We start from the raw sequence: 27,289 nt of genomic DNA on the forward strand, positions 1-27,289 counted from the left end.
GCCGCCCCGAGCCCGGTCCCGGTTCGGCTCCCGGTCCGCGCACCGAGCCCGGTCCAGTTTCGGGTCCCGGTTCTGGGACCGGTCCCGGTTCGACTCCCGGCCTCAGGACCCATCCCGGTGCCGCTCCTGCTCCCGGTCCTGGGACCGATCCCCATCCCCAGTCCTGGTTCTGCTCCCGCTCCTCAGTCCCCGTTCCGCCACCAGCCCACGCTGTCCTGGTTCTGCTGCCAGGCCCTGCCGCCAGTCTTGGTTCTGTTCCCGGTGCCGATTCCGATCCCCGGTGCCGGGACCCGTTCCACAGCCAGCCCCAGTCCCTGGTTCTGCTCCTGCCACCCGTCCCTGGTACCGGTGCGGCCCCCAGGCCCGGTCCCAGTCCCGGTTCTGCTCCAGGGCCCGGCCCCAGCCTTGGTTCTGCTCCCGTTCCTGCCCCTGGGCCCCCAGGCCCCCACCACCAACTTGCACTAAAAACCATTTCACCCTCCACAGACACAAGTAAGAGCTCATGGATTTGTGGTTTAAGGGTTTTTTTTTCTTTTTTTTTTTTTGGTTTGTTTTCTTTTTTTTTTTTTTTTTTTGGTGGGGTTTTTTTCTCTTTTAAATCAGCTTTATTTTTCTAACTGTTATTTCAATTTCCCATAGCACCTTGGCAATGTCAAAAACAAATACAAATACATGTATTATCATTTGAACACTTAAAGCATGAACCTACTTTACACAAATTTTGTTTTGGACATTTTGACAACAGGAATAAACCAGAACAGACAGTCTAAAAGCCAGATAAGTCGCTTTTTTCTCCTTTCCTAACACTTTGAAGAGAGATCGTCAATGCCAAGGGGAAGCTGGATTCATCCGGGAGGAACAAGATGTCTGTAGTAACTCGAGCTCAATATATTATCTGAATATTTTGTATTCTATAAAAATTAGAACAAAACCCATTTATGCACAGTCTGTTTACATTTGAAGTTGCATTTTTTTTTTGGAAACTGTATCCATAACTGAAGTTCCATAAAAATAAACATCTGGTTCTTAAATATAAAATTTTAAAGTTGTTACAGGTTAGTTTGCAGATGGATTTTTTTTTCAGAAATAAGTTGCTTTAACTCCATTTCAAGTCCTCCCAACTGTACATTAAAAACAGACTCAATGAACCTCTTGAAGTGCCTACACTAAAGGCACTGAAGAGAAGAGCCAACTAAAATACTACAACAACCCAAAATTATGTACCATCCTAAAGGAAGCTCAGACTATATGGAATATATACACGCAAAGAAGAGCATGATAAATCATTCAGATTAATGGCAACAATCTTACGTTTCAGAAGGAAATATCAAAATTAGAAACAAAAACTCTATTGCATATCTGTAGTAATCAAGGATTTACAAAAAAACTCATCAGAAGCCATTTCCCCCCGAAGTGCATTTCTGTTGCATCATCTGTAATACAATGGTGCATTTTACAAATTTAAAATATCATCTGTACATACCAGATATCTCAGCCCAGGTACACTCACCTGGGAACAGTAAAAATCGCAGACAGTTTCAAGACAATTAAGCTGATATTGACAAAGTAGTAAGGCCATAGCTATTTAACTACAGTAAAGCATTGATTAAGTCACTTATTTGCTACTGATCTGCCACAGTATCATCTTTCTCTTCTGGTTAATAGTGGGTTACTTTTTTTTTTTTTCCTACAGCTAAAACTGCACCATCATACTGTGCCAGGCTAATTAAAGAAAAACAAAAAAACCAACAAAACAACAAGAGCAGGAATGTAAGATACTATAAAACTAACTTAATGTTAGAAATCAAAAGAAACAAAACTTTTTGCACTTTTAATTTTACTATCACATGCAAAGAATTTCTTCTTTTCGCTCCCCAGCAGAAGCACGAGAGGGTGCCCAATCTTTTCCACACGCAGTAATTTGGAAAAGACCTGAACTGGGGAGCGTATTTCTGTCCCTAACAGAAGTCAACAACTCTGAAAACAAGTCACAGTTCCTAAAACTGAAAGTTAGGTGTGATTTGCACCTCCTGGTCTTTAACATCAGCAGAGCAGGACAGTTTGTGTCCGTACACCCAGAGGGAACACGGAGAGCTCTGGGCACTTGGAGAGCACCTGGAGCCAGGTACAGGGAGAGGCTCCCGTGGACCCAGGAGCTGTGGGTCTGGTTCCAAACCACCCCTCTGGCCCAGCCTCCCCAGTCTGCCCAGCTGGCAAACTGCTGGGGAGACACAAAATCCTTCCCAGCCCAGCACGAGAGGAAAAGGCAAAGCCAGCCCCTGCCAGGTCCCAGTGCTGAGGAGAACTCCCACCCCAACACAGCTCCACAGCCTCTGTATCCAACTGGGAATTTCCCCCTGCACAGAAAAGAATAGAAAGGAAAAAAAAAACCAAAAACAAAACCAAACCCCAAACCACAGCTGGAAATGGTGGAAGGGAAATGCTCAGGTGAAATCCTTGCACGCAGGTGTGAAATGAATCATTCCAAGTGCACTAAGCTGAGAGAGGTTTGGATATGCTGGGAAAAGCCAACAGTTACAGCCTGACCTACATCCCCTGCACAGGAGGCACGAGCTGCTGCTGCTGCTGCTGCTGGAAACACCCAGGACCCACAGAGCACCCCCTTCCCACAGCCCACAAGGAGGAAGATGGAGCCACGGCTGGTTGGGTTTTCCCTCATGTGATCCATGGCAAAGCTCCACTTCACCACTCAGGTCCTCTCAGCACAAGCAAGTCACTGACACTGGATCAAGGAATTCTGAGCCACATCTGCACCAGCCCCTTTTCCCTCTCGATTCCTGCTCCAAACAGGCAAAGCTGTCGGCATCCCAACGCTCCCTCCACGTCCCAGAACACGCCTCCCCTAAGCAGACATGAACCACCCTACACAGCTTGTTTTGTTCCAGTTTGGCTGCAGGAATTGTTTAGAGCCTTTAAAATGAATTCAACTTTGCATTCACTGCATTTCAGGACTCTGACACTAAATAGTTAAACTTCCCTATTGCTCCAACAAGAGTAGCATCATCAAAATAAATGGAGAAGGGTCTGTAAGAATCCCTAACTGTGGATGTGATCAACGATTTTTTTTCACTAAATTAAAAAAAAACCTCCCAAACCCAGTACAGGTAGTTTCAAAGTGAATAGTGATTTTGGGGTTTATATATACATATATATATATCTATATATATAAATATATATATGTATACATACTTCAGGACCCGAGGAAATGGCAGGAAGCTGAGCTGGGGAAGGCTGAGGTGGGAGATGAGGAAAAAATCCTTTCCCCTGGGTGGTGGGGCACTGAAGAGGCTCCCCAGGGAAGGGGTCACAGCTCCAAGCCTGTCTGATCTCAAGAAGCATTTAGACAATGCTCCCAGGCACAGGGTGGGATTTTGGGGGTGTCTGTGCAGGGCCAGGAGTTGGACTCCATGATCCTGATGGGTCCCTTCCAACTCAGCCCACTCGATGATTCTCTGACTCTCTCTTTGTAACATGCCTAGAAATGAACAGTTAACTGCATAAATACATTATATTGTGTTATGAATCAACTCAAAGCAATTGCCAAGCTGAATAATAAGTTAGAGAAATGACAACTCTGGCTTTATATATATATTTATAAAAATAGATATGAGTGTTCTCCAAGCAGTTGATAGAGAATCCTACTGAGGCCCAAGTCGCCAAGGGTTATCTGGCTAAGAAATCAGAAGATGAAAAATTTCACAGTTATTTTAACTGCCACTTACATTCATTCTATGGCAACACGAGCATATATTACTAAGATGGTTACGGAATATATCACAATTGAGTTTTCCAGTGTTCACAACTTACAACTTTAAATTTGTACACTTGCTATTCACTAAAAAAAAAAAAAAAAGAGGAAAAATAAAGATGTGATTCTTACTGCTGGAAGCTACTTTTCCCTAACGCTTTATACAGAACTTTGAACCCTGGTATGCTGATTTTGGCAGATTAATGCGCTGAATGTTCCTATTTCGGTCATTAATCACCCTGAAACTTAACCACTTACTGCACAATAGTGTTGAAATTCAGTCAGCACACAGCTGGCAAGGAGCCACTGCTCCAGAGGGGATTTCCTTAACTCTGCATCTTTAGCTCCACTTGAAACAGTTAAAAAGAGTCAGTTGCTATGACATCAGCTGTAAACAACAAGTTCCCAGGAGTCTAAACCCTGATTTCTGGCAATACAGCAGCCAACAGCCTATTCCAGAGTCAGCACAGAGAAAACCCAGCCACAGCTCTGGTTTGCTGCTCAGTCATCCAGAGATGACAGTGAGTGCCCAGAGTTCCCACCTGCAAGGCAGAATTCAGCACCTGCAGCTGGAACTCCAGGCTCCTTACCTGTGCAGGTAACACCAGGTGCTGTGTAGCCACCTGCCCATCCTACCCTGGGGCTGCCTCAGGAAAACACACCAAGAAAAATGCACTAAAGTCTGTAATAAAGAAATTAGAGAAAGTAACAAGAGAGGGAAAAAGCAAACAAACAAAACCCCAAACCTAAGGAGTTGCCCTCAAAAGGAGGCGAGGAAAAAGGGCATAATAAAGATTCTCACATGCTCCCTTTGCCTCCTTCCACTGCGTCTACGAGACAATTTCTGCTGTCCACACACTCTCATCTACAATCCAGTATCCTGCAAAACTTACACCTTAAAAAGCTTGCTGAATGAAATATTAGTAAGGTCAAGAGACTCTATTTCAAGCTGGAAACACATGGGTTACACTACAGTAGTACATTCAGTTTTCATCACCAGTGACTACGTGATGACAACAGGTCTGGCTGCACTCGCTCCGCTCATGCTGCTGCAGAGGCCTCTGCAATGCCAGGCCATGGCAGACACACCAGCCCGCAAGCCAAACGTTAAATAGGTTAAAAAAAGTTCTAATTTTACAGAAATGCTTTTTCCAAAAATAATATTCTCTTATCCTTTTCCTCCTACACCGAGGGACAGGTTAATTGTCAACTCATATCCTTTCACTTTGTCAAAACGCTACTCTCACAATCCCAAAGCTGATTTCAAGCAGGAAACCCTCTGCAAATTAAAAACAAAAAATACAAAAATTATAATCTCTATATTTATAGTGATTGGAATCCTCCAGCATTTGTGAAATCACTTTTAGAGATGAATTTTGGGACCCTCCACAACTTCTCCACACAAGCCACGCTCCAGTTCAATACTCCCCTTCCCGAATCCTTCCCTCCTCAGTCTCTCTGCTGCTCTTTAGTCCACAGCTCAAGTGAAACAGAGAATCATTGGCTGGCCCAGCGTTACTTTGGTGACCGGGGTGGCACGAACTGCTCCTTGCCCGCGCGGCGCGGCGCTCCCTGAGGCGAAGATCTGCGTCCAAACTGGCGCCTCTGTTCCCTGATTTTCCCAGCAGCTCCCCGGGGAGCTCCGCTGCCGCGGAACCCGCAGTAATCCTTCATTCTCCCTTCGGGCCTCTCGTGAGGAGCCTTCTCCGGAGCCTTCTCCGACGGACCGTTCTCTTCATTTTTGGCTGGGGCAACGATGTTGGTGCGGTGCTCCCTCAGAGGCTGCACGGGGACTGCAGGTGGCTCCTTTGGGGGCTTCTGGCAAACTTCGGCGTAGCTGAGCTTGCGAGGCTCCTTTGGGAGCAAGGAGAAGAGTGAGGTTCATGCACCACAGCCGCCTCCCAGCCTAGACCAGGCACAAAGCCACGGCACAAGAGCAGCAACACGCACAGCGAGCAGAGAGGAGCTCCCAGGTGCACCACCAGCTCATCCTGGAGCACCACCAGGTGCACAACCTGGAGCACCACCAGGTGCACAACCTGGAGCACCACCAGCTGCACAGCCTGGAGCACCACCAGCTGCACAGCCTGGAGCACCACCAGCTGCACAGCCTGGAGCACCACCAGCTGCACAGCCTGGAGCACGCCCCCTGTGTCATTCCCATTCCCTGCTCTGTGCCTTACCTGTGTTGACAGAGCAGGAGCTGCACTTGCTTGAGCAGAAGGTGAGGAGGTGTTTGTCCTCGGTGGCTTTGCAGCACTGATGGGACAGACGGATGCCGGCGGAGAAGCCGGGCTGGCCACGTCCTTTGGAGCAGACACTTCTTCTGGTTTGCTCTCTGGCTGAACCGTGCTGATAAACCAACAACAATTCAAATTAAAACCTACCGACATTCAGGTTTCAGAGATTATTTCCTTGCTTTCAAGTCACAAGTGCAGAACAGAGCAGCACGGCCATCCCCAGCATGATCTGTTCTTTCCATCTGGTGGCCTCTGGAGAAGATACCACCCAACATTACTGCTAGACACTGGTGGGAGATGTTCTCTGCATACCTCAGCACCACAGGCTCAGTCTGGCTTGGGGAGCTCACGCTGGGCACGGGCGGTTGGGCAGTGCTGGGTGTTTGTTCTTCTGGAGCGGGAGCAGGAGCAGGGCAGGGGCACAGGGAGTCTTTGCTTTCCTGCACACAGAGCAAAAGTTGCAAAATACAGAATACTCAAATTGCTCCACAATATGGCACTGTAAGACATCTGAGAAGTGGGGTACTCCCAAAGGCTGCTCAAGTCCTGATGACAGGAATTTTACTTCTTTTGGATCAGCACCTCTAAAGCAATACCTCCTTATATGGGCAAAACAAGCTGTGGGTAAAACCAGAACTAAGGCTAGGTCATCCAGAATGTCAGTGCTCAGTCCTACCAGCTCAAAGAGCGGATTCATCTGGTGAGATCCCTTACCCACACTTCACTCAACTGTTCCCACTCCAACAGCCAACATTCCTCTTTTGCCCGTTTTATTCCTGAACACCACTGAGTTTACAACAGCATAACTGCATCAGCCCTAACAACACCATAACTGCATCCCACAAAAACCCTTGGGAAATGCACTATGAGGCCTGGGATTAAAGCAGTGAATCGTGGCTCTAACAAACCAACCCTTTAACAGGGAAAAGGGAGTCACAGCACCCAGATAGGCCCATGTGAGTACAGAGACAGGAGCAGGCACCTTCTCTTTGCAGACTCCTTTAACGATGTCGGACATCCTGCTCTCCAGCACAGGCTCTCCCAGAATTTTTGCTGTGCTGCCAGGCAAAGGTGGGAAATTGGATGCAAGCAAGTCAAACTTTGGTGTCTGAGTCTTTGTTTCTGCTGAAGGCTGAGGTCTCTGGAGAGGGAAAACAGAAGTTACTGGAGTTGTAACACAGCAGTGAAAGCCCTGAGCAAGTGTCAGGAACTTCCTAGGAAAACTGTAAGCCCCCAATGTAATCTGAGGATTTAAGGACTCTGCCATTCATTCAATAACTGAGAAGCCAACACTCTGCACTTTGTGTGACTCCCTGCAAAAGGGGAAGCAGAACTTACTGAAACCCGGTCGTCCTCCCGTCTCCTCCGACCTCTGAACACGTTCCTCCTTTAAATACAAGAACAGCAGTCAGTGCATCCAGCCAGTGCACTGGGCACTGCTCTGCATGGGGGCAGCACAGCTGAGCCTTCCCCACACATGGCTCTGGGGTGTTCTCCCTCCTCAGGAGGGGCCACAGCTCCAACTTTGGAAGAAGTTGGAAAAGAGTAAATATGGGAACTGCTCCTCTTTCTCAGCTCCCTGCATGAGCATCTGACCGAGCACAGGGACAATTATTATACAGTAATAAACTTATTAGACTGATTTCTCACTGATCTGCCCTTTCAAGTGTCTAAACCCTGAATTACAAAGAGATAAAAACAGTTAATCTCAAAACACTGAGGAGCATCAAATTCCCAACTGAGGATTCACTTATTTACACCAATACAGATGTCAACTTTACTTCAACATCTGTTTTAATTCTGGAAACAAATCAGTTACTTTAAAATAAAGACACCTCACTGTCTTACTGCCAGCTGTTTGTCAGAGTAACTATGAGCTGGAGAGTGAACTGGAACCATTCCTGCTCCCAGGTCAGCATTTACTGCTCCTGATTTACTTAAGGATCACTTTTCTCGTGGCTGCTCCTTACAGAAATATATTTTGTGCTGATGGTTGGTATCTTTGGCTCACACCAGCCAAGTCCCAGCTGCTGTGTGACACACAGGACACAGCCCTTTACCTGCCCCTGCCGACGCCGTAGTCGCCGTTCTGCTCCAGCTGTGCCGTGGGAGAATCCTTCTGGGAATACCCTTGCTCTTGGTGCCCAGCTAATGAGCTGTTGTGGCGCTCCATGACAAAATTCCTGGAGCTGGTTCTGCTCAGGTCCCCCATGGGCAGGGCCCCGGCGCCGGGCGGCCCCTCCGGGTGCTCCGAGCTGCTGGACGAGCGGAAATGGGGCTTCACCCTGCAGGGACAGAGTGGGAGCTGTGGGACCCCCGTGCTGAGGAACCATAGGAGAGCAAGAGCTGTGGGACCCCCGTGCTGAGGAACCACAGCAGAGCAGGAGCTGTGGGACCCCCGTGCTGAGGAACCACAGGAGAGCAGCAGCTGTGGGACCCCTGTGCTGAGAAACCATAGGAGAGCAAGAGCTGTGGGACCCCCGTGCTGAGGAACCACAGCAGAGCCACCACCACCTGCAGCTGATTCACAGTGACAAGAAAAGCAGGTCAGCAAGCACCAGAACTCCTGTTTGAGATCACTGCCAAAAAGATACCTGGGAGGGGAAAAAAAGCCCCAAAACCTCAAACAAGAAAAAAAAAAAATCCCAAAACCCAGGGGTCAGAGAAGAGCCAGAAGAACCCAAAGAAGAATTTTTCCTTTGTCTGAGCCTGCAGCACTGGCACAGGGCATTGGAAATGGAACTGGAGAAATAAGCCAAGGCCAAGGAACAGACTGATCTGGCCACAGGCAAACAAACTGAACTGAGCCACAAGGCCAGGAGTGACTGAACATGGCAGATCAGGCCAGGGCAGCCGAGTCCTTCCATGCACGGCCAGGCTCAGCCTGGCTGCTCCCATTCCCAAACCCCCAGCACTGACTCTGCAGCTCCCAACCCCCAAATGTTCCACCCCATTATTGATTACTCAGCTTTAAAGCTGTGGTTCCTTTGAGCACAGACACAGCTCTGACTCTCAGGGCTGCTGCAAGTTCAGGCTCAGGGTCTTAAATGCAGAATTCTTCAGAAAAGTTCAGATCCAGCACAATACGGAACAGTTTTCTGGAGCAGCATTTAGGTGTCTTCAACAATTTCCTACTTTTGCTCCTCACTGGTTTTCCATGCAGCACTGATCAAAGACAAGAACCCAAATTCTCTCTCCTTTGGTAAACTCTGCACATCTCATAATTTAAGGGCAGCAGGAGGATTTTGCACACTTGCTGTTTTTAAACAATCTCATTATAACATTCCATGAAATCAGAAGAAACTCTCCTAGTGCCAGCCAAAGTACAATTCCTCCATCTCCCTTTCCCACAAGGATGTTGCAACAAATCAGCACAAAATAAATACGAGTGGCTTAAACAAATGTTTAGCTACAGAGAAAACTCCAGCAGTTAACTATTAACTGTCTGTAGCACAAAACAAACCAGGTTTAATGAGCCAGGACAGAAACCCAAAAGCAGCAGCTGGATGAACTCTCCAAACAAGCTTTTCTGCAGGGCAAGAGGAGATTTGCTGAACAGAGATGAATTCACACTTCCCAGCTTCAAGAACCAGATTTAAGGGCCCAATAAAGTTTTAGTTTCCCATCAGCAACAACCACAGGGAGGAGGTGGAGCAAAGTCAACTGAATCCTTCCATTTTGTCCGAGTTGCTCTCAAAATGGCATATTCTCAAGTCACTGTTCAGCCCTCAGATCTCATAATCTTAACCGTCATTGAGAAGGCCACAGTCTTGTCTGGGCAGAAGAGCAAAGCAGAAAAGACAAGGAAAAATAAAGGAGGGGGAAAAAAAGAGCAGAGAGGAGGAGGAGAAATCATGTGAGAGCAGAAGGAAGGAAGAGCAGGAGGAAGGACAAGCAGGGAGCACAGGCTGCCCAGCCCCAACTGTGACCTGTTCTCTCTTAGCGCGATACTTGATCATCACTGGGCCGGCAGGACCTGCACACACTCACCCTAAAGCTGCCACCTCAAGCACTCCACTCTTACAAACTGAAGCCTTTACACCACCAGGATTTTAAAAGCTTAGGGTTATTATGCAGATGTGATGTACAAGGAGGCATCTCAAGGTGCTAGCACTTGGATACCACAGCTCTTGCACAGCTGCAGCATCTGTATCTCCATGAGGGTCCATGTACCTGAGAGCTTTACAGGTTTCAAGATAGTGCACAATTTAAAGCAAAAAAAAAAAAAAAGCCAAACCAGCTTTGTCAAGATGTGAGTTTGGAGCTGAGCAGCTGCAACTGGAGCAGCTGCTCCATCTTCCAGGCAGTCACGCTCCCAGTTCCACAGTCTGGGTTAAGACTCTGCTGAGTCACCACAGACCAAAGCTTGAAGTTCCCTTCTGCCAACAGCCACAGACCTGAGCTGCACCACAAACCCACTCACAGCCCTGGCAGCTGTTGACTGATCTCTCTAACAATACCAACAGCAATTCCCATGATCCCAGCCCAGTGCTGCACACAAACAACTCCCACCCCCACACACAGGTTACAACTCCATTGTGTTCACAGAGCAATTGCTCTGGCAATACAAAGTGTTTCCTCCTCCCCAGTGTTTGTATCTGAGCTAAGTCCTTACAACTCTCAGGAAAGATGGGGATAAAGCAAATAAATTACAGGAACAGCCCCAGCATCGAGCAGTTGGACGCAGCAATCAGGACAAGCAACTCCCACTGCAGGAACCAGCAGCTCCACAAGCCTGATCCCAGCAGGAAAGGCTTATGTTGTGCTGCAGGAGTTTATAATCTGTGTATAACAAACATAATTACAAGTATGACCTCAGGAGGAAGTTATTTATTTGTCTGCAAAAATTCCTCTGAGGCTTTTAAAGGAGTTACCTTGGTTCTCTCCAGCACTGTGTCCGTTATTTTAGGCTCTTAAGCTGCCACCTTCTACTTCATTTTTTTAGTAAAGTTGAAAAACATTACTCATTTCATAAAGTAAAACAAATAATGTGATCCCATCACACTGCATGTGGCATGCAAGGAACACCTGAGGATCTCAGCAGTGCAAGTTTTGCAGGAGCAAACCCCTGGCAGAACTCTCTTACCGATTCCTGTGGAATGGGCGACCTATACTCAGAGAAGCAGCATTTGTTTTATATGATCCTGGTGTGTTAAAGCCATTCACAAATCCACCGTTGGGAAACGGGGCCTGCAACAGACACAACAGTCTCAGTGGCTGAGCTACAAAGAGAATGTTTGCAGATTAATGATCAGCTTCAGCAGTTACTCATGGCTGTAATTTCACACTGGGCTACAGCATCTACTGGGGTGGGAATTCACTGCTCCAGCCAAATCTCCACAGGTTCACAGTCTGCATCTGCTTTAGCAGAGTTCCCCCATTCCTGCAAAAGCTATGGGCTCTTCCAGTAACACAAGCTGCAGAATAATGGAATTTCACACCAAAATTCCTTGAAATACGTGGCAGCCAATGGTGAGACTGGCAGCTCTCTGACAGCGTTGCTTTATCAAGACAGAAGTGTCACAAACCAGAAGGATCTGACCAAGAAACCTGGAACACCCACTCACCCTAGTGATTATTAACCAAATCACCCCCCATGGGCTGGGCTCCTCCCCTTCTCAGCTGTTACTCACCAGTGGTGTCTCAAAGTAAGGTGCAGGATTCGGAGACCACGTCTGAGGCACGATGCTGTAAATGGAGTACTGCTGAGGGCTATATACAGGCTGCATAAACAGGGGGGAGGCAAACTGGGCTTGGGTCTGCACGGGCTGGGGATACACACTGGAATCCACCACCCGGTAACCATTCTTAGCAAAAAACGTGTTGATGGCTTTTATCCTGGCCTGCAAGACAGCAAATCACACCAGGTGTCAGCTGGGAGAAAAGGAGAACGTGGAATCTTTCTTGCCTGCTGGAGGGATGTGAAGGTTCATTACTGTTTATGAATAAAAACTGATAAAATCAGGCCAGCTCGTATTCCCACAGCATGATAAGGGCAAGGACACACGTTGCTTTAGCTGGCTGATCTGTAAAATTGAAGATAAATGTAGGAACTGTCCAGACTCCAATCGTGACAGCTCCCGTCACAGTGCATGCGCTTTGCTCCAGCCTGCTTTGTGCAGCAGCCAACCCAAGGCTCACAGTGGCAGGAATCCCTCTCCTGAGCTCTGCAAACCCAGATTCTGGGGCAAGTGGAGAAGGGAAGCCAGCACAGGAATGTATTTCACCACCCCTGGGAACAGTGCTGTGAGTAACCAGCAGCCACTGAACTGTAATTTGTCAGAGCTCCCCATGACCTTGTTCATGTTTCAGCCTCCAGAGCCAGAGTTACGGACGATCCCACTGCTGAGTCCTTGGATCACCCCCCAGAAATGGTCACCATCATCCAAACAGAAACAACACCATGCAATCCCAACAGAAACAGCAGCTAAAGCAGCCTCACCATTACTGGCTTGCCCTGAAAGGTTTTCACTTCTTCCCTTAAGTATTTGAATGCCTGCAGATACAAAAAAAAAAAAAAATCAACATTAGACTATCTTGATAAAAGTTATACTTCCCACAGGATGTTCCATGATTTAACACAAATGTGCAGTCATGTGCTTCCCTGTCAGCCCAGCCAAATTCATTAACACTTCAAATTCAGGACTCTAGTGCCAGTCATGGCCAGAGAATGCCAAGGCAAGAGCCAGGCAAGGGAATTATAACCCCACAATCTCCCACCTTTGGTCTTATTAACCAGAATCTGCCAGTAATCTCTTAAAACAACAAAAAGGGGATCAGTAAATAAATATTTCTTTTAGCTACAGGAAGCACAGGTGCACTTTCCCTGAGCAGGGGAAGGATTAAAGCTGGGGTGTCAGAGGAAGGCAGCCTCACCTGCTGGGCGTCTGTGTCGGACTGGAATGTAACGTACCAGTTGTTGTTGTGAGCAAACTCACAGCTTATCACCTTGGGGCAGTTCTCATTCTTGAACAGAGCCTTCACCTCCTGGGGAGACAAGTTCAGGGCCCTTGTACAGTGAACACTGAAGTGACCCAAGTTTATGCTCCAGCTCCTCAGCTGCTGCTCTCCCGTGACCAGGGATGTTTTCTTATTCCCCTGACCAAATTTCCCTCTACCTGCTTCTTAAGCCACAAATCCTCCTTCAGCCTCCTGGGCTCCCCAAGATAAAACAGAGCAGCCACAGCTGTAAGAAAATCAAGATCTGTGTAGACCTGGTGATGTTTTCATATGAAACAGGTAGGAAAACTGTGGCTTTAGATCAGCAGAGTCATGGAGACAGCAATGATTCCATGAAATATTTCTAAGTCAAGGCGACCTGACAGCTTTGCAATAATCAGATTGTAAAGAGAGGGACAAGCAGCTGCTCGGAGTTTGCATTAAAAGAACTCATTAAAAATGCTGGTAGACTAACACCATGTATTACAACTTTAAAAAACAAAGAACTAAATCATTCTGTTTGCCAAGTATCGGGAGGAATTTTATTATCCTCCCTCCTCGGGCATAATGAGCTCAGCTCATGCTGGGGCTCAATGAATGAGAAGTGTTTAGTAACATTTCTTGCTGCCAAAACAACTGTCTGACTTCAAGTAAAATTATTGCTGTGACAAAAATTTAGCCTGAATTCCAAACTATGCCCTGGACTGATTTATTTTTGGATCTGAAAAGAAACCAGTTCAAACTTCCTTCCAGAAAAGCCAAGCTAGATCAGCTTTGGTGGAAAAAAAGTTTACTTAAGAAGGTTTAAATATAGTAGTAAATAATGGGAAGGGATAATGACAATAAGTTTTTGTTTTGGATATTTTGACACTGCACCCAAGCGGAAAAAGTTACTGATGTGGTCTAGAAGAAAAATATCCGTGTTTAATCCAATTAAACACCAGCTGACCTTTGCCTGGTGCTCTTTGAAGCCCTGTTGAAAACACCTTCCAAAACCAGTCCCAGTTCCTTATTTCCTTTCTCTCGATTTACCTCTATAGGTGTAGTTTCAGGGATCTCACGGAGAATGATAATACATCGCTTGTGGTTTGGTCTGACTTTCTCCCCCCTTTCATCCACTTGTACCATAGGAGAAGCTGAAAATAAAGTATAAAATTTGGACATCTTAGCAGTAGCAGACTCTCTCATGGAACTTGGAAAAAAGAATGAGAATTCAGGAGTTTGGAACAGCCTCCTACTCAGTAAAGTGCCTGTCCCCATTTACCAGAACAACAAACCATAACCAGCTCAGAGACTGCAACATCCCTCTGAAGCATGGAATGATTCTTTGTGCTACTGATACAGATACCAAAATCCCAGACTTACATCTCAAAACTTCAAGAATAAGGTCCATGTCCGTTGTCAGCTTCTTAATCCCTTCCATGTTGGCAATTGTCCATATTGGAACAAACTGATCACTGTCCATCTGAGACATCAAGTAGAGATCCTTTGAAAGATTCTCTCTAAAAAGTTAGAAAAATATTATCTAATAAAGATCCGAACTTAGAGAAAACTCAAAACAAGAGGATACCTACAGGCTTAAATAAATATTCACCAGTACCATTCACAACCAAAACAGCCTCAGATTTTCTCTCCTAGAACAAATCCCAGCAAATCAACACAAAGCAGAGTAAGATAATTTTAAAAACTTAATGAAGTTCTAGTGCCCTACACCTTGGTCTGCAAAAAGGATCTGCCAGAAAGACTTCTGGTGCTACACAGTGTATGATCTCAACATCTTATGACTGTGAAGCACAAAGTCATCCTCATCCAAGGACACAGCTGCACAGACAGGACTGAAACAGCTGGAAGGTGCCATGGGGCTCCTACAGCACATCAGCAAATCTTGGTTGGTGTTTTTATCAGGGTGATGGTACATATCTAGCCAAGAGGAGGGACATTTGCCAAGGATTTCAATAAAGGGTTTGTACCACTGCACCTACCGGGAGAAGCAGAATTCAAGCTGTTTTCTCAAACATTCTCTAATGTCTTCTGTGGACACAGTGGAGCTGCCATCACCTGAAAGGGACCACATCCACCATCAGCTCCCACTTTCATGGCAACAAGACCAGGCAAGGACACATCTCATTGCAGAATACAAGAATAAATCCCTCTGGGTGTGACCAAGAGGAAAAGCTCATGCAAGATGATTAAAGACCCAGACACCACAGTCTCAAAATGACTCTGATCCCACTTTGCTCTTGTTTGGCCACGTGTTGAGGCCATACTGGAGCTCCTTGGAGACACATGGGCATGTCAGAGTTCTGACTTGGTCACAGCACACTTAGAGCAGCTCCAGGGGGGTTACAGACATCAGCATTTGAACTTAGACACTCACCAGACACTTCATAGATTTGGTATCCCAGATCTTCAGTCGCCAGGACAATTCCATTTGCTGACGCCTCATCAAGTCCTGTGCCATTCCTTGTGGCTTCACAGGATGGGGAATACATCACTTCATACTGCTTGCAGCTGTCCTCTGAGATCTCTATGTTACCTGGCAGCAGGAAAACTCCTGTCAGCTTCAGCATATTTCCCATTTGAAAAATTCTGGCTACCAACATTCAAACAAATACTCAAGAAAGCTGTACCTGAGAGTGTCTAACCTTAGCCTGTACTTCTTAGGCTTTGTGCTGGATAGAACTTTTACCTCTCCAATTTCAGGAAAATCTGGTTTGCACCAGGCTCTCAGGGAAAAGCAAATAAAAGTAAATAAAGGATCCTGAAATTGATCCCCAAAGTGGCAGAGAATCTAAAAACCAGTCCGTCCACGTGAAATTTAAAATATTAAAGTGAGGTTGCTAAAAACGAGGGATGAAAATTGCTTACACTGCCTCAATTGCTTCACTTTGTTATGAAGAGACAAATGAGTTTCTGTCAGGCAAAGCACAAACCCAGCGCTCTCCCCTCACTTCTGCTGACTTACCAGAAACCTTTGACAAGGCCATGCAAGCTGAATGTTCTCTTCTTTATCCCTAACTTTTACTAAACCATTTTGCAGGGAATCTTCTGCATCCTCTGCCACGCTTTGAGTCACCTCAGCTACACCCCAGATCAAGTCTGAGCCAGACAAGTGAAACCAGCTGAATCCTTACTTCTGGACCCTGCCTGTGTGGCAAGGATGGGAATGGGACTGCAGTGGAACAGCCTGAATGGAAAGGAGTCCCAAACAAATGTTCTGACAGTTCTCAGCAGTACCTCAGCTCCCCAGGATTGCAGGTGGCCCTCAGATCTCATTTTCCTGTTCACAGGGTCCAGTGGATGCTCAAGTGCAGCCATGTCATGAATCCATTTCTACACATTCAGCACCCTGCTCCCTCTTAGCGCGTTACTTGGTCATCACTGGGCCCCTGAATCCTGTTCCAGCAGAGCTCAGAGCCCACTGCTGGGACCTTCACAAACCAGCTGCTGCTTTCTCATCTTCCTTTATAACACTGCTCCATCAGCACTGACAGCCTCAAGGACAAGAGCCAGAGGTTGCTCCTCACAGCTGAACTCCCCCAGTGTCCCCCAGGAGGGGCCGTATCACGACCCCTGTCCCAACTCCTCACCCTCAGCTGGAGTCCCCTGGGCTGCTGCTGTCTCCTGCCACGTGTGCTCTGTGCCATTGGTGGGGGGCACGGCCTCACCACTGCCCTGGGGCACTTCTTGCCACACTTTAGCGTTGGGGTTCAAGCCAGCACCTTTCGATGTTACCTGCTGAAGAGAGCAGAACGCTTTGGTGAGTGAGAGCAACCCAGAGAAGCCTCAGAAGTCAAGCCAGGAAATACAGGCAAATTTAGTGATTGTCTCTAGAGTTCCACATCTCAAGTGTCTACCCAGCTATTAAGCACCTATGTGATTTTTTTTATTAATGAAAACAGGAAAATCCTTGGTATTTTCCAAGTATTTCGTTTCTACCTCCATGAGAAGTGTTGCCTTCAACCTCTCTTTATTGACATCCGACAACATCAGCGGAGGCAGCGGCTACTCGGCAAGGACTCTGGGAACTCATAAGCTTTTAAAGACTTGACTGTCATAATGCTCCAGTCCCCTTTCACCAGAAAGGGAAATTTTCCCTCCTCCAGACCCCTTCCTAGAAAGGAAGGTAAAAAAACATATGTCAAGGAGAAGAAACTGTATAACTTAACCGAATTAGTGACATCTGTGCTAACCAAGCATCACCTGTGCTGTGTCAGGATTCCTCCTGAACTTACCCCAGTCCTACCCCATTCCCCAGGAGTCTTACACACATCAACAGACACTAATGATTTCCTCAGACTGGTAACCAAGGAGATTAAAGGTTTGAATTGCCAAGACAAACTTACACACCATCCCAGCCTGCTGGGGAGAGAACAGGATCTGCTCACTTTGGGCCTGGGCAACAAGGACCACAATTAGAGTCAAAGGGTTACAAAGGAAACAGACAAGAAGAACTGCAGGACTCCAGCCTGGCACCTGACCCAGAGAAACACTCATTCCCACAGCACAAGATAGAGTCCTTCAAGGTCCCTCTCCCAGAGCTGCTCAAAGGCATTTGAGGTGAGGAATCCAACAATCCAGCAGCAACATAGAGGAAAAACATGGCTTTTGCTCCTTTCATGTAGAGAAATAATAACTGTAGTTATAGGGCAGTGAACAAAACTACCCTTCTGCAAAAATTCTCCCCCCAGGATATCCCAACACCCCACAAGCAGCTGTAACAGTTCCTCCAGCCACTGAACGATGCTCCACTTCACTGCTGCAATTTGCTGGACTTTAAAAGGTGAAAGCCATTAATGCAGCTCATATCCACAAACACACAGATAAGCGAGCTGGGCATGTCGGAGGCCAGGCTCCTGGATTCTGAAGTTAAGGAGTGGCTCACTACCAGGCCTCAAACACACAGCACAAGGATAAGGAAGCAGTTGCAATAGCTTTAGAGATAATTCCTCTGCCAAGGTCACACCTCGTGCCAGAGCTGTTTGCTGCAAGGACAAGCCCCAGCTCAGTAACAAGAAGCCTCCAAAAAACTGGAGAAGTTCAAGACAACCATGTGAGAAGCAAAACAAAGACCACGTTTTTTTTTGCAAAGCTCTGAGATTCAAACCCCCCACGCACAACTGATTTAATCCACATAGCAACAGAGTCTTCCCCTCCCGTTAATCTTTGCCCAGGAGCAGAGCTGGAAACTGGAAATAGTTCAGGGTGAAAGGACACGCGTGTATTTCCCTTTGCAGGTTTCTGTAGCTGTTCCCCAACAAAACCTGCAAAGCAAAACCCAGTAACCTGTTGTAACCACAGGCTGTCACTGCAGTTCAGCAGTTCCAAACTTAGTTCTGCTCAGCTTCTGGTCACTCCTGGGGCAGCATCACCTGCCCACATGGGCTCCTGTTCACGGATCCAGAGCCAGCAGTTCCTTGAACTTACTTCTCAACAAAGCAAAAAGAAACAAGACACATCCAGGAGATGATTCATTCTTTTCTAAAAATAACCTATGCCTCGCTACCTACATCTCTAAGGGTAGCACTGAGCTCAGGCCTAAAGTAATTTGCAGGAATAAATGTGATAAAGTGAAACTGAAACACTTTGTTGTGGTTACTGCATTTCTGGAGGTGATTGGGACTAAAAGCTTTCTGACGAAGTGATGAACACAATGGCTGGGACACACACCTGGAACAGAGCGTGGGCCACTTCCCCTTGTGCTAGAAACACTGAGCTGTAACAGCCCAGCAGGATGCAGCCCTGCTCTCACTCATCTTAACAGCAAAACCCCACAGACTGCAGAGGATAAAAAGTCCCTAATTTACATCAGCTTTTGGGAAATTCATGCTGCGCTCCACGAGCAAAATCGCTCCATCCTGGCCAGCGGCTCTTCAGAAGAGAAGGCCAAAATATCAATTCTTGCTTATTTAACTGAGGCTACAAACACTGAGCCCGTGGGATTGGCTGCAGCATGATCCTCCCAGCTGCTATCGGGAACTTTCATGACGAGGTTAAAGCTTTACAGAGTGACAAAGGTTGGGAACACTCGCTGGGATCCACGAGCTGACAAAGCTCTCCTCCTCAGCACAGCTTCCCCGCTTGCTCACACTACTTCCAGCAAACGTGGATCAAAGATTCTCCTCCAGCAACTCCTAAAAATTGGCTGTTGAAGAAAATTCTCATTCTGAAACATGGCAAAGGATATTTTTCTTATTGTAATTACATCTAAATTACACTCAACCAGATTCAATGAAACTAACAAAACTGCAGGCACTCAAGAGTTTTAAAGCATTTGATTTTAGTATTAAATTATTCTGCAACCAAAATCCTAACTCAGATCTTGTGATAGATTTCCTGGAGTAGACAAATTCTCTGAAACAGAAACAAAGCAAAAAAATCCAAAGAGAATTTAACCAAACTTGTGAGGGGAGAACCTAACCCTTTTCCAGAAATGGAAACGTAAGCAGATGGAAAAACCCCAAGGTCAGCAAAGCTGCGGGAGGCAGCTGAGAGAAGCCTTGTGCTGGCTGGGGCACAGGCAGGTGGGGACCCTGAGGGGTTCAGACACGGTGTGGCCATCCTCCCTGAGGGGGGCTGATGCAGACTCAGAGGCTGGATAAGGACAGGTTGGTGTCAAACCAACACACAGAACTCCTTCAGAGCTGCTGGCAGGTTTCAGGTAACAGAGCAGTGCTCTGCTAACTCCCAACCTCACAGTAACTTCAGTGGTCACAGGAACATCCCTCCCACCAGGAGCTGCAGGGTTTTCCCTTCAGGAGCCTCCTCCAGCCCCTGGAAAAGCCAAGGCACAGCTGTGCTGTCTGAAGGTGGTACCTGGGTCAGAGGAGTGTGAACAGGGGCAGTGTGGGGTCACAGGAAGCCTCACCTGCTCCAGAGGCCCAACAGCACTCAGTGCTTCCCACAGTCCTGGATTTCTAACCAGGAGACAGCATGGGCAGCATTTCACCCACCTGAAACACACAGACTCCCATTTCCCCAATAAATTACAAATATACGGAATTAGGAGCACATACCCATCTGAGTGGAGCCCAGCAGCCATTATCAATTCCATTTCTCTGGATGTATTTATTAATATTCCAATGTACCTAATTATTAATTGTTAAGACAGATCCTGGCTTAGAGGGAGAAAAAAGGCCTGCCCCAAACATAAATGTATGAAACAGCACAAGCCTTATACAGCCCTTACACAGCCATCACTGCAGAAATTTGGAACTAAAGGATGTTGAAGGAAACCATATTCCCCCTCACACACTGTGAAGGGCTGGGCACAATCACCACGTTTACATCTCAAGCAGGTCTAAAACAAACACTGACAGCTACAGCAACTCAGCCAATACCCCTCAAAACCTCGGGACTTCCACACATTCTGTGCCTTATTTTCCAGGTATCCCCAAAGATCCTCAGATAAAGCTGCTGGCTGCTCCCAAGCATCCAACTGCAGCATTCCAGGACACCTAGCTCTGAGCTCCAGCTCTCTGTCCTGGCAGTGAAATGAAACCTTCAGAAAGTCCATATGTTCCTCAGGAACTCTAAATTAAATATTAGTGAGGCTTCCAGAATGAAGATCACAGAAACTCCCAACACTATCAGAGGAAGATCAGAGTTGAGTTTGTGCTTTAGGACTCCCTAAAAAATCTCAAAGTGCTGATGAGCTCCAGCTCCCATCCCCAGCAGCAGCCATGTGCTCCCTGCTCTGCTCCAGCTCCCGTCCACATCTCCATCCCTGCATTCCAGAACCTGCCTCGTGCACCCGGGGCCTCTCGCCTCGCTCAGCCTGGGATGAGGCAGCTGCTCGTGCCTCCCGTCAGCCTCAGCAGTTCCTCTTCCAGCAGAACACTGCAACCTCTAATTCTCCAGGCCTGTCACCGTGTTCAGGACAACTTTTAGTCCTCCCCGCGAAGCCAAGGAACATTCAGCTCAGAACTGAGGTGATTCACTTAAAAAACAGAACGTGTTTCCTCAACTGCTTTATTGAGAGGCTCCTAGGCACGGAGCACATGTCGGTGTTTGTGTGTGAGCCCACCAGCACCATCTCCCCCGGCACCCGAACAAAACCCCTGGGCAGAACCCCCCGAGCTGAACCCCTCGTGCAGACACAGCCCAGCGCCCACCCGGCTCCCTCCGTTCCTCCCCCGGGCCCGGCAGCTCCTTGCTCCGCGCACGTTTCGGGACAAAACTCGGTGCAAAGTTTATGGCGGCCACCCGGCTTCGTTCAGCAAAGGCTAAAAGCGCTTGGCCGAACCCGTGAAAGGCCGTGAGCAGCTGAAGCCCCATCCCGGGCCACAGCGGACACGGCGCCCGCCCTCCTCGGTGACCTCCAGGGCCGGGCCGGGCCGCGCTCCTCGTCCCGCCCAGACCCGGCGCGCCGGGGAACGGCAGAACCCCCCCCGCTCCCGCGCCACAAACCACCCCCAGTGTTTAATTAACGCAATTAACGAGGCGCCGCGCTCGGGGCCGGCCCCGCGGGGCCGCCCCGCGTGTCGAGAGGCCGGGCCGGGCCCGCTCCTGGGAGGCCTCGAGGAGGCCCCGCGTGTCCCGCGTCACCTTCACGGCCGGGCCGCGGCGGCACCCGAAGGTCACGGCGGCGCCTCCCCCGCCCCCTGCCCCGGCGGAACCTTCCAGAGCGCCCCCCGACCCCCCCACCCGCCCGCGGCCGCCGCCCCCGGATCTGCTGTGTCAGCCCCGTCCCCTCCCCCGGCGCGGCGTGCGCGGCCTCCCGCCGCCGCCTCCCGCCACATGGCCCGGCGCCGTCACCTCACCTCCACGAACAGCAGCATCGTGCCGCCGCGGCCGGCGGGCCCGCGCTCCCCGGTGCCCGGAGCGGCGATCGGGACACGCGGGCTCCGCCTCCGGCCGCGCCGCCCGGCCCGGCCCGTCCCGCCCGCTCCCCGCCCGCCGCCGCCGCCTCTTCCGGGCGCACCGAGCGCGTCCGGGGCACGGCCGGGACGGACCATTCCCGCGCGGGGCGGGGGGGGTGCGGCTGCCCCGCCGGGCTCCGCCAGAGGGCGCGGTGGCTGCAGCGCCGCGCGGGGAAAGCGGCGTCCCCCGCGGAGGGAGTGGAACGGCCATGAGCCGCGTTGTGGAAAATTCTCGGATTTGGGGTTTTGGGGGTGGTTTTGGTTGGTTGGTTGTTTTTTCTAATTAAAGAACTCATAATCCTTTATGCTTCCAACAAACCGCACGCACCGGCACGGTCAGACCCCGCTCCGACCCCACCGGCCGCCCCGGTCCCTTTTTTTCCCGATTTTCCCAGTTTTCGGGCCAGCCCCGCGGATCCCGCAGGGACACTGCGGAACAGGGCAGCGCCGGCGCTGCGATCCCGCACGTTCCGCTCCCCTGTCCCCTCCCTCTGTCCCCATCCTGCCGGCCGACCCCCGGCCGCCCTCCCCGGGACCCCGGCCGCAGGTGCCGAAGGGGCCGGAGCGGCTGCCAGGGCCCGGCCCGGCCAGGAACGGGTGGGGAAGTGCTGGGAAGGGGCCGTGGCTCCGGCGGGAATGTGACAGGGGCAGGATTTCCTCCAGACAGCACCGATATAGCCGGGGCACGAACCCACGGCAGGCTCCTGCAGAAGGCAGCCCTCGGTTCTGCTCATCTGTTCGGGAAGGGCTTGGCTGAGTCCACTGGAGCCCAAATTGTCCATTCTGTGCCTTGCCCAGGCAACGCTCCCACTGCGGGGATGGCACAGCTGAGCTCAGGCATCAGAAGGGCTGAGCAAGGCCCAAAGTGCCCTGCTAAAAGTCCTGAGATCCCAAAATCCTGTCCTACACCCCATCTTGGGTGTTGCCCCCAGACAGGAACGATGCTCTGAGGGGATTCCTGCCAGGAAAACACACCTTGAAACCACTTTGCTTCAGAGAAAGACCCACAAAATACATTACAGTGCATTGAGGGGTAACTGGTTGGTTTTGGTAAGAGAATTAAACTCTGTGGTGTGGGTGGAGGATGGAAATTCCAGCCCTCAGGTCCCCTGCCCTGTGAGGGACCTCACCAACGCCATCACCTGCAATTAGGGCTGGGCAGATCCGTGTGGATAAGTCGGAGCCAGGGAATAATCAGGGTCCATTGAGGAGATTAGACACGGAGCACAAGCTGCCCAGCAAACACGGCCCAGCTGGCAGGCCCTTGGCTGTTCCGTGGGTAGCAGCTCCAAGACATGGAGGAGTGAAAGAAAAAGAATCAGAAACAGAAATAAATAAGTTGGAGCAGGATAAATGGGAGGGGACTGTTCACACGCTGAATCCTCTCACTGCCAAGAGCTGCCTGACCTCAGTCCGCAGGGACAGCACGGGAGCAAACCCCTGTCAGATCAGTGTTTGTCACATCAGGCACTGGTCTGTGCTCTCTGGGACCAGGGACGGGAGCCAAGGGAACAGCTGGAGCTCTGTCAGGGGAGGGTGAGGTTGGATATCAGCAAAGGTTCTTCCCCCTGAGGGGCATCGGGCGCTGAAAATGCTCTCCAGGAATGGTAACAGTCCCCCAAGGCTGCCAGAGCTCCAGGAGCATTTGAACAACACTCTCATAGGTCCATTGTGGGAGCAGGAACTTCTTCCTTCTCACCCCCTTCCCCACACTTGTCCTCTCCAAAGCACTTTGCAACCATTAACTCCTTAATCCTCACTCACGCCCCCGGGAAGGGTAAGCATCAGCCTGGCTCACAAACCTCCCGAGCTCCAAAGCTGCTCCTTAATTTTGCATGTGCCCAAATGGAGCTCCCAAAGCAATGGAGGGATCACAGCAGGGAACAGTTCTTAGCCCCATTTCCAGAGCTGCTGAGCACCTGAGATCCCGCAGGAGCTGAGGACTCCTGGACCTAGGCTTTGCTGGGATGTAAATTACCACTAATGCTCAGATTAGAGCATTTCCCAGCAGTTGCTTCTGCCCATTCCATGGAAACACCCAGCTGGTAAGGGCTCAGTGTCACCAGGACATTCCAGCTCAGGAACACCCCCAGCCTCACTGGCTGGGGTGGAAAACCAGGCCTGCTCCATGGAGTGAGAAAAGAATTCCTGCTGGGTGACAATTCTGTGTCAGCCAAGGGAGAAATGCAGGAGTGACACTGCTCGAGCCAGGACATGACCAGGTCCTGCTGTCACCTGTTGGGAGGTGAAACAGCCAGTTCTGTATTTATACCCGGGCAGGTTCTTTCCTGTGAGTCACCAGCTGTGACTGAGGCATGGGCAGCTCCCCTTGAGCCCCATTCAGGCAGCCCAGGAGCTCCCAAAGCCTTCTCCAAACAGCTGGGTTTGGGATCATGGCAGAAACAATTGTTCCTCCTGCCAGGGTGTTCCAGAGCAAAGTGAGCTGGTGGACACACAAATGAGACCTCCCAGTCTGAGAACAAGCAAAGGGCAAGGCAAGAAGCTCCTTTCCTGCAGCAGTCCCTCAGCCAGCTCCATGGAATCAGAATATGGAGCCATTTCTTTCTTGTTAGAGCCAGATTATCTGATGTGAGCCACTGCCAGTAAAAACTGGGATTTCCTGTCACCAACCTCCCTCTGCTCTATTGACTTTTCCTTGCTTCGGGCGTAGCTCATGGATTTATTCCCCATTCCCCAGCAGAAGGGATCCAGCTGCATTCAAGGGCATCTCCCCTGCTCCTCTAGAGCAGGAGCATCCCAACACTCGGGTCAGGGCAGGAGGAAGATGAGGACCACAGCACAGAGACCTGAACTGTGAGCAGAGCCTTTGCCAGCCCTCAGGGCCAGCAGGACACCCGCTGGTTTCGCAAGAGGAAACTCCACCTCGGGGTAGAGCAGAGGGCACCAGGAATTTGGCCTTAGGAAGCCAGGAGTGAATGTTAAAACCACGAGGCAGAGCATGAAGGAGCAGTGCTGGGAGAGATTTATGGCTCCTGGGTGTGAGCTGGGGCCTCCCCCTGGCAGCCCCGAGGTCTGGGCTCTCCCTCCAGTGCAAAGTGCTGCTCCCTCCACGACTGTGCTCAAACAAGGAGCCAGCTTCCCTTTTCCTGGAGTTTCACTGAGTTACCTCCACTCTGCAGTGGGTGCTCACTTCAGTCCCAGCCGAGTACAAACACCACAAGGAAGGCAGGGCTTGTTTATTGTCCTGCCTCTGATGAGCTCCCTGCACAGCAAATTTATCTGTTGGTTACCTGGGCATCAACCTGCCCAAGGGGTCCAAGGCCAGTCCCTGGCTCAGGGGGGATGTTCTGTCCCTGTCCCCCACATTTTGCCCTGTGCCTGCAGAGCTGATGCCAACATGGCTCAACCACCTCTTGGCCCCGGTGTTTTGTCCAAAGCTGCTAAATTTGGTTACCACAGCTCTGCTGCCATCCTCACTATCAGCAAGGAATAAATATTTTCAGACACGGAATAAATATTGAGCTGGCTTCACTATCTGTGCCTCAGCTCCTGTTGCCTCCTCCCAGCCGGCCAGGGAGCCTCCAGCAGCGTGGCAGAGCCTGCAGGATCACAGGGTGTTCCCACCACGGGGCTGTGCTGAAGCTGCCAGGGCCTCTTTGGTGGCTCTGACACAAAAGGCTGGGCTCAGCAGCTGCTGGAAACATCTGGCTTTAATTCTGCCTTAAAGCCACGACTTTCATTTGGCCACCAAACCACGGCCCTTTCATCTCTCCAGAGGACCAACCCTGTGGCAGAGCTGACTCTGCCTGTCCTTACCCTGCATTATCCTGCAGGAAGAAGGTCCCAGAAAATTCAGGGCTGTGCTCCTCACAGGGGAGAGGTCTTGGAGAGGGCAGCAGCTCCCAGCTGGCAGGTTCCTGCTCTTCTCTCTCCCTAGAGTTCCTTTAAAGTCATTTCTAGACACACATTTCTCCATCAGCAAGGGGCTCAGAGTCCAGCTTAGATTGCCCCTAAATTCCCTGGGCTGAGAACCCAAAAGTGAAGAATCAACAGATGTGACATGTTGTGCTGAGCGGGCCAAAGGGTGTCCTTGGGCTGGAGGGAGAAACTGTGTCTGTTTAGAAATCCCTTCAGCTGAGGGTGCTGAAGGTTTGTGCTGGGCTGGCAGGCTGGGAAGAGGGCTGGGAAAAGGCCTTGGCAGGATCAGAAACACCAGCAGTGGCAGTTTACTCAACAGCACTTGGCTGATAATTCTGCTATCAATAAACCCTAGCTGGGAGATGTTTTGAACACTCAGGGTGTTTTTGTGCAGTAGAAGAGGCCTGGAGTGAGAACTTTGGAGGTTGGAGAGATCAGCTGCCATCACATGATTCCATGTAACCACAGCAAAGTTTTATCCAAAGCCAGGGAAACTCTTGGCTCTGCTTCTGGGCCTGAGCTCAGCAGAGATTGTGCCATTGTATTTTCACAAACTTCCATCGGTGCTGAAGTAACTGATTGGCTTTTCCAGGCACAACTGAGTCCTGCGGTGGGAGAGGTGCCTTGGGCAGCTCAGAGCCATCACGGGGTCTGATCCCACCATGCCAGGCAGACCCAGCTCCAGGGCAGCCAGCCCTGAGCAATCCATCTCCTGTGGCAGACCCTGGCTGCACCCAAAGCCTTGGCAGGGCTGCAGTGTAGAAACTGTGCTATAATTTCAAATAAACCAGCTCTTCCCATCTGCCTCCTGCCCTGCTGCTGGGCCACACTCTTCAAATGGCCACAGGGAAAAGGTTTTACCCTTTTATTTGACAGGATCAAATAAAACAATCCATGCAGGGGACAGCAGGACAACAACAGGCTCGCATGGACTCACAGCTGCCTGCCAGGAGCAGGGACCTGCTGTGGCTCCAGCTTGGTTACACAGTGTGGGGGGACTTTTCTGTAGCTCAGGTGGATCTTTTGGTACCCAGGATTTTCCCTTCTTGCTGCACAGGAAACCCTCCGGGCATCCAGCCAGCAGGAGCTGATCTCCAGAGGCACATTCAGGAGAGCTCAGGTGTCCCTGTCCCACCTGCTCCATCCAGGTCAGACCTCCTGGCAGGGAGGAGGAGCGGGTGAATCACCAGGAAAGGGCAGGAGCAGGAAATGCAGCTGCAAGGCTGACCCAGCATGGCTCCTCCTGGACCTTGGACAGATGGAGCTGGCCAGGAGTTAATGTTTAACTCCTCCAAAGGCCTCGGCTCAGCAAAAGGCCCTGGAGACATCAGGGACATCCTGCTTGGCCAGGAGCTGTGCTGGGATGGTCCTCAGGGCTGCACTCCTGCCTCAAAGGCACTTAAATCAAAAGCTACATTCCAAAAAAGTCCAAAGGGCCTCACAATGTCCTGATAAGCACCAGAAAAGAGATGGAGAAATGACGTTAATGGCATTAATTTGTTAATCTGAGCAGCTCTGCCCTGGGCACAGCAGCTCCCACCATCAATAAGGAAAAGCTCATGAGTTGTTTGGATGTGTTGTTACCAAGGATCTTGGCAAAG

At 49.7% G+C, this 27,289-nt stretch overlaps 1 protein-coding gene across 4 annotated transcripts; it reads right to left on the reverse strand.

Annotated features, from left to right (window-relative positions):
• Positions 1-582: 582 nt before the first annotated feature.
• On the reverse strand, positions 583-21,839 carry LARP4 (La ribonucleoprotein 4). Of its 4 annotated transcripts, none has more exons than XM_054649219.2 (17): positions 21,711-21,805; positions 16,888-17,062; positions 16,539-16,683; positions 15,326-15,484; positions 14,931-15,006; positions 14,314-14,450; positions 13,981-14,084; positions 12,886-12,996; positions 12,452-12,505; positions 11,643-11,852; positions 11,096-11,199; positions 8,070-8,294; positions 7,348-7,396; positions 6,992-7,150; positions 6,322-6,449; positions 5,953-6,121; positions 583-5,623 (listed from the first exon to the last, which is right to left on the reverse strand). In XM_054649219.2, the coding sequence occupies exons 2-17, from the start codon at positions 16,936-16,938 to the stop codon at positions 5,285-5,287; spliced, it is 2,220 nt and encodes a 739-aa protein (XP_054505194.2). In that variant the 5' UTR covers positions 16,939-17,062; positions 21,711-21,805; the 3' UTR covers positions 583-5,284. The 4 variants fall into 4 exon arrangements, with proteins under 4 accessions (XP_054505194.2, XP_054505192.2, XP_054505195.2 ...); XM_054649217.2 differs by having other exon boundaries at positions 16,539-16,686; XM_054649220.2 differs by lacking the exon at positions 16,888-17,062 and having other exon boundaries at positions 16,539-16,686; positions 21,711-21,839.
• Between the last annotated feature and the right edge of the window lie 5,450 nt (positions 21,840-27,289).

Source organism: Agelaius phoeniceus, chromosome 35 (assembly GCF_051311805.1).
Source record: "Agelaius phoeniceus isolate bAgePho1 chromosome 35, bAgePho1.hap1, whole genome shotgun sequence".
Classification (NCBI taxonomy): domain Eukaryota; kingdom Metazoa; phylum Chordata; class Aves; order Passeriformes; family Icteridae; genus Agelaius; species Agelaius phoeniceus.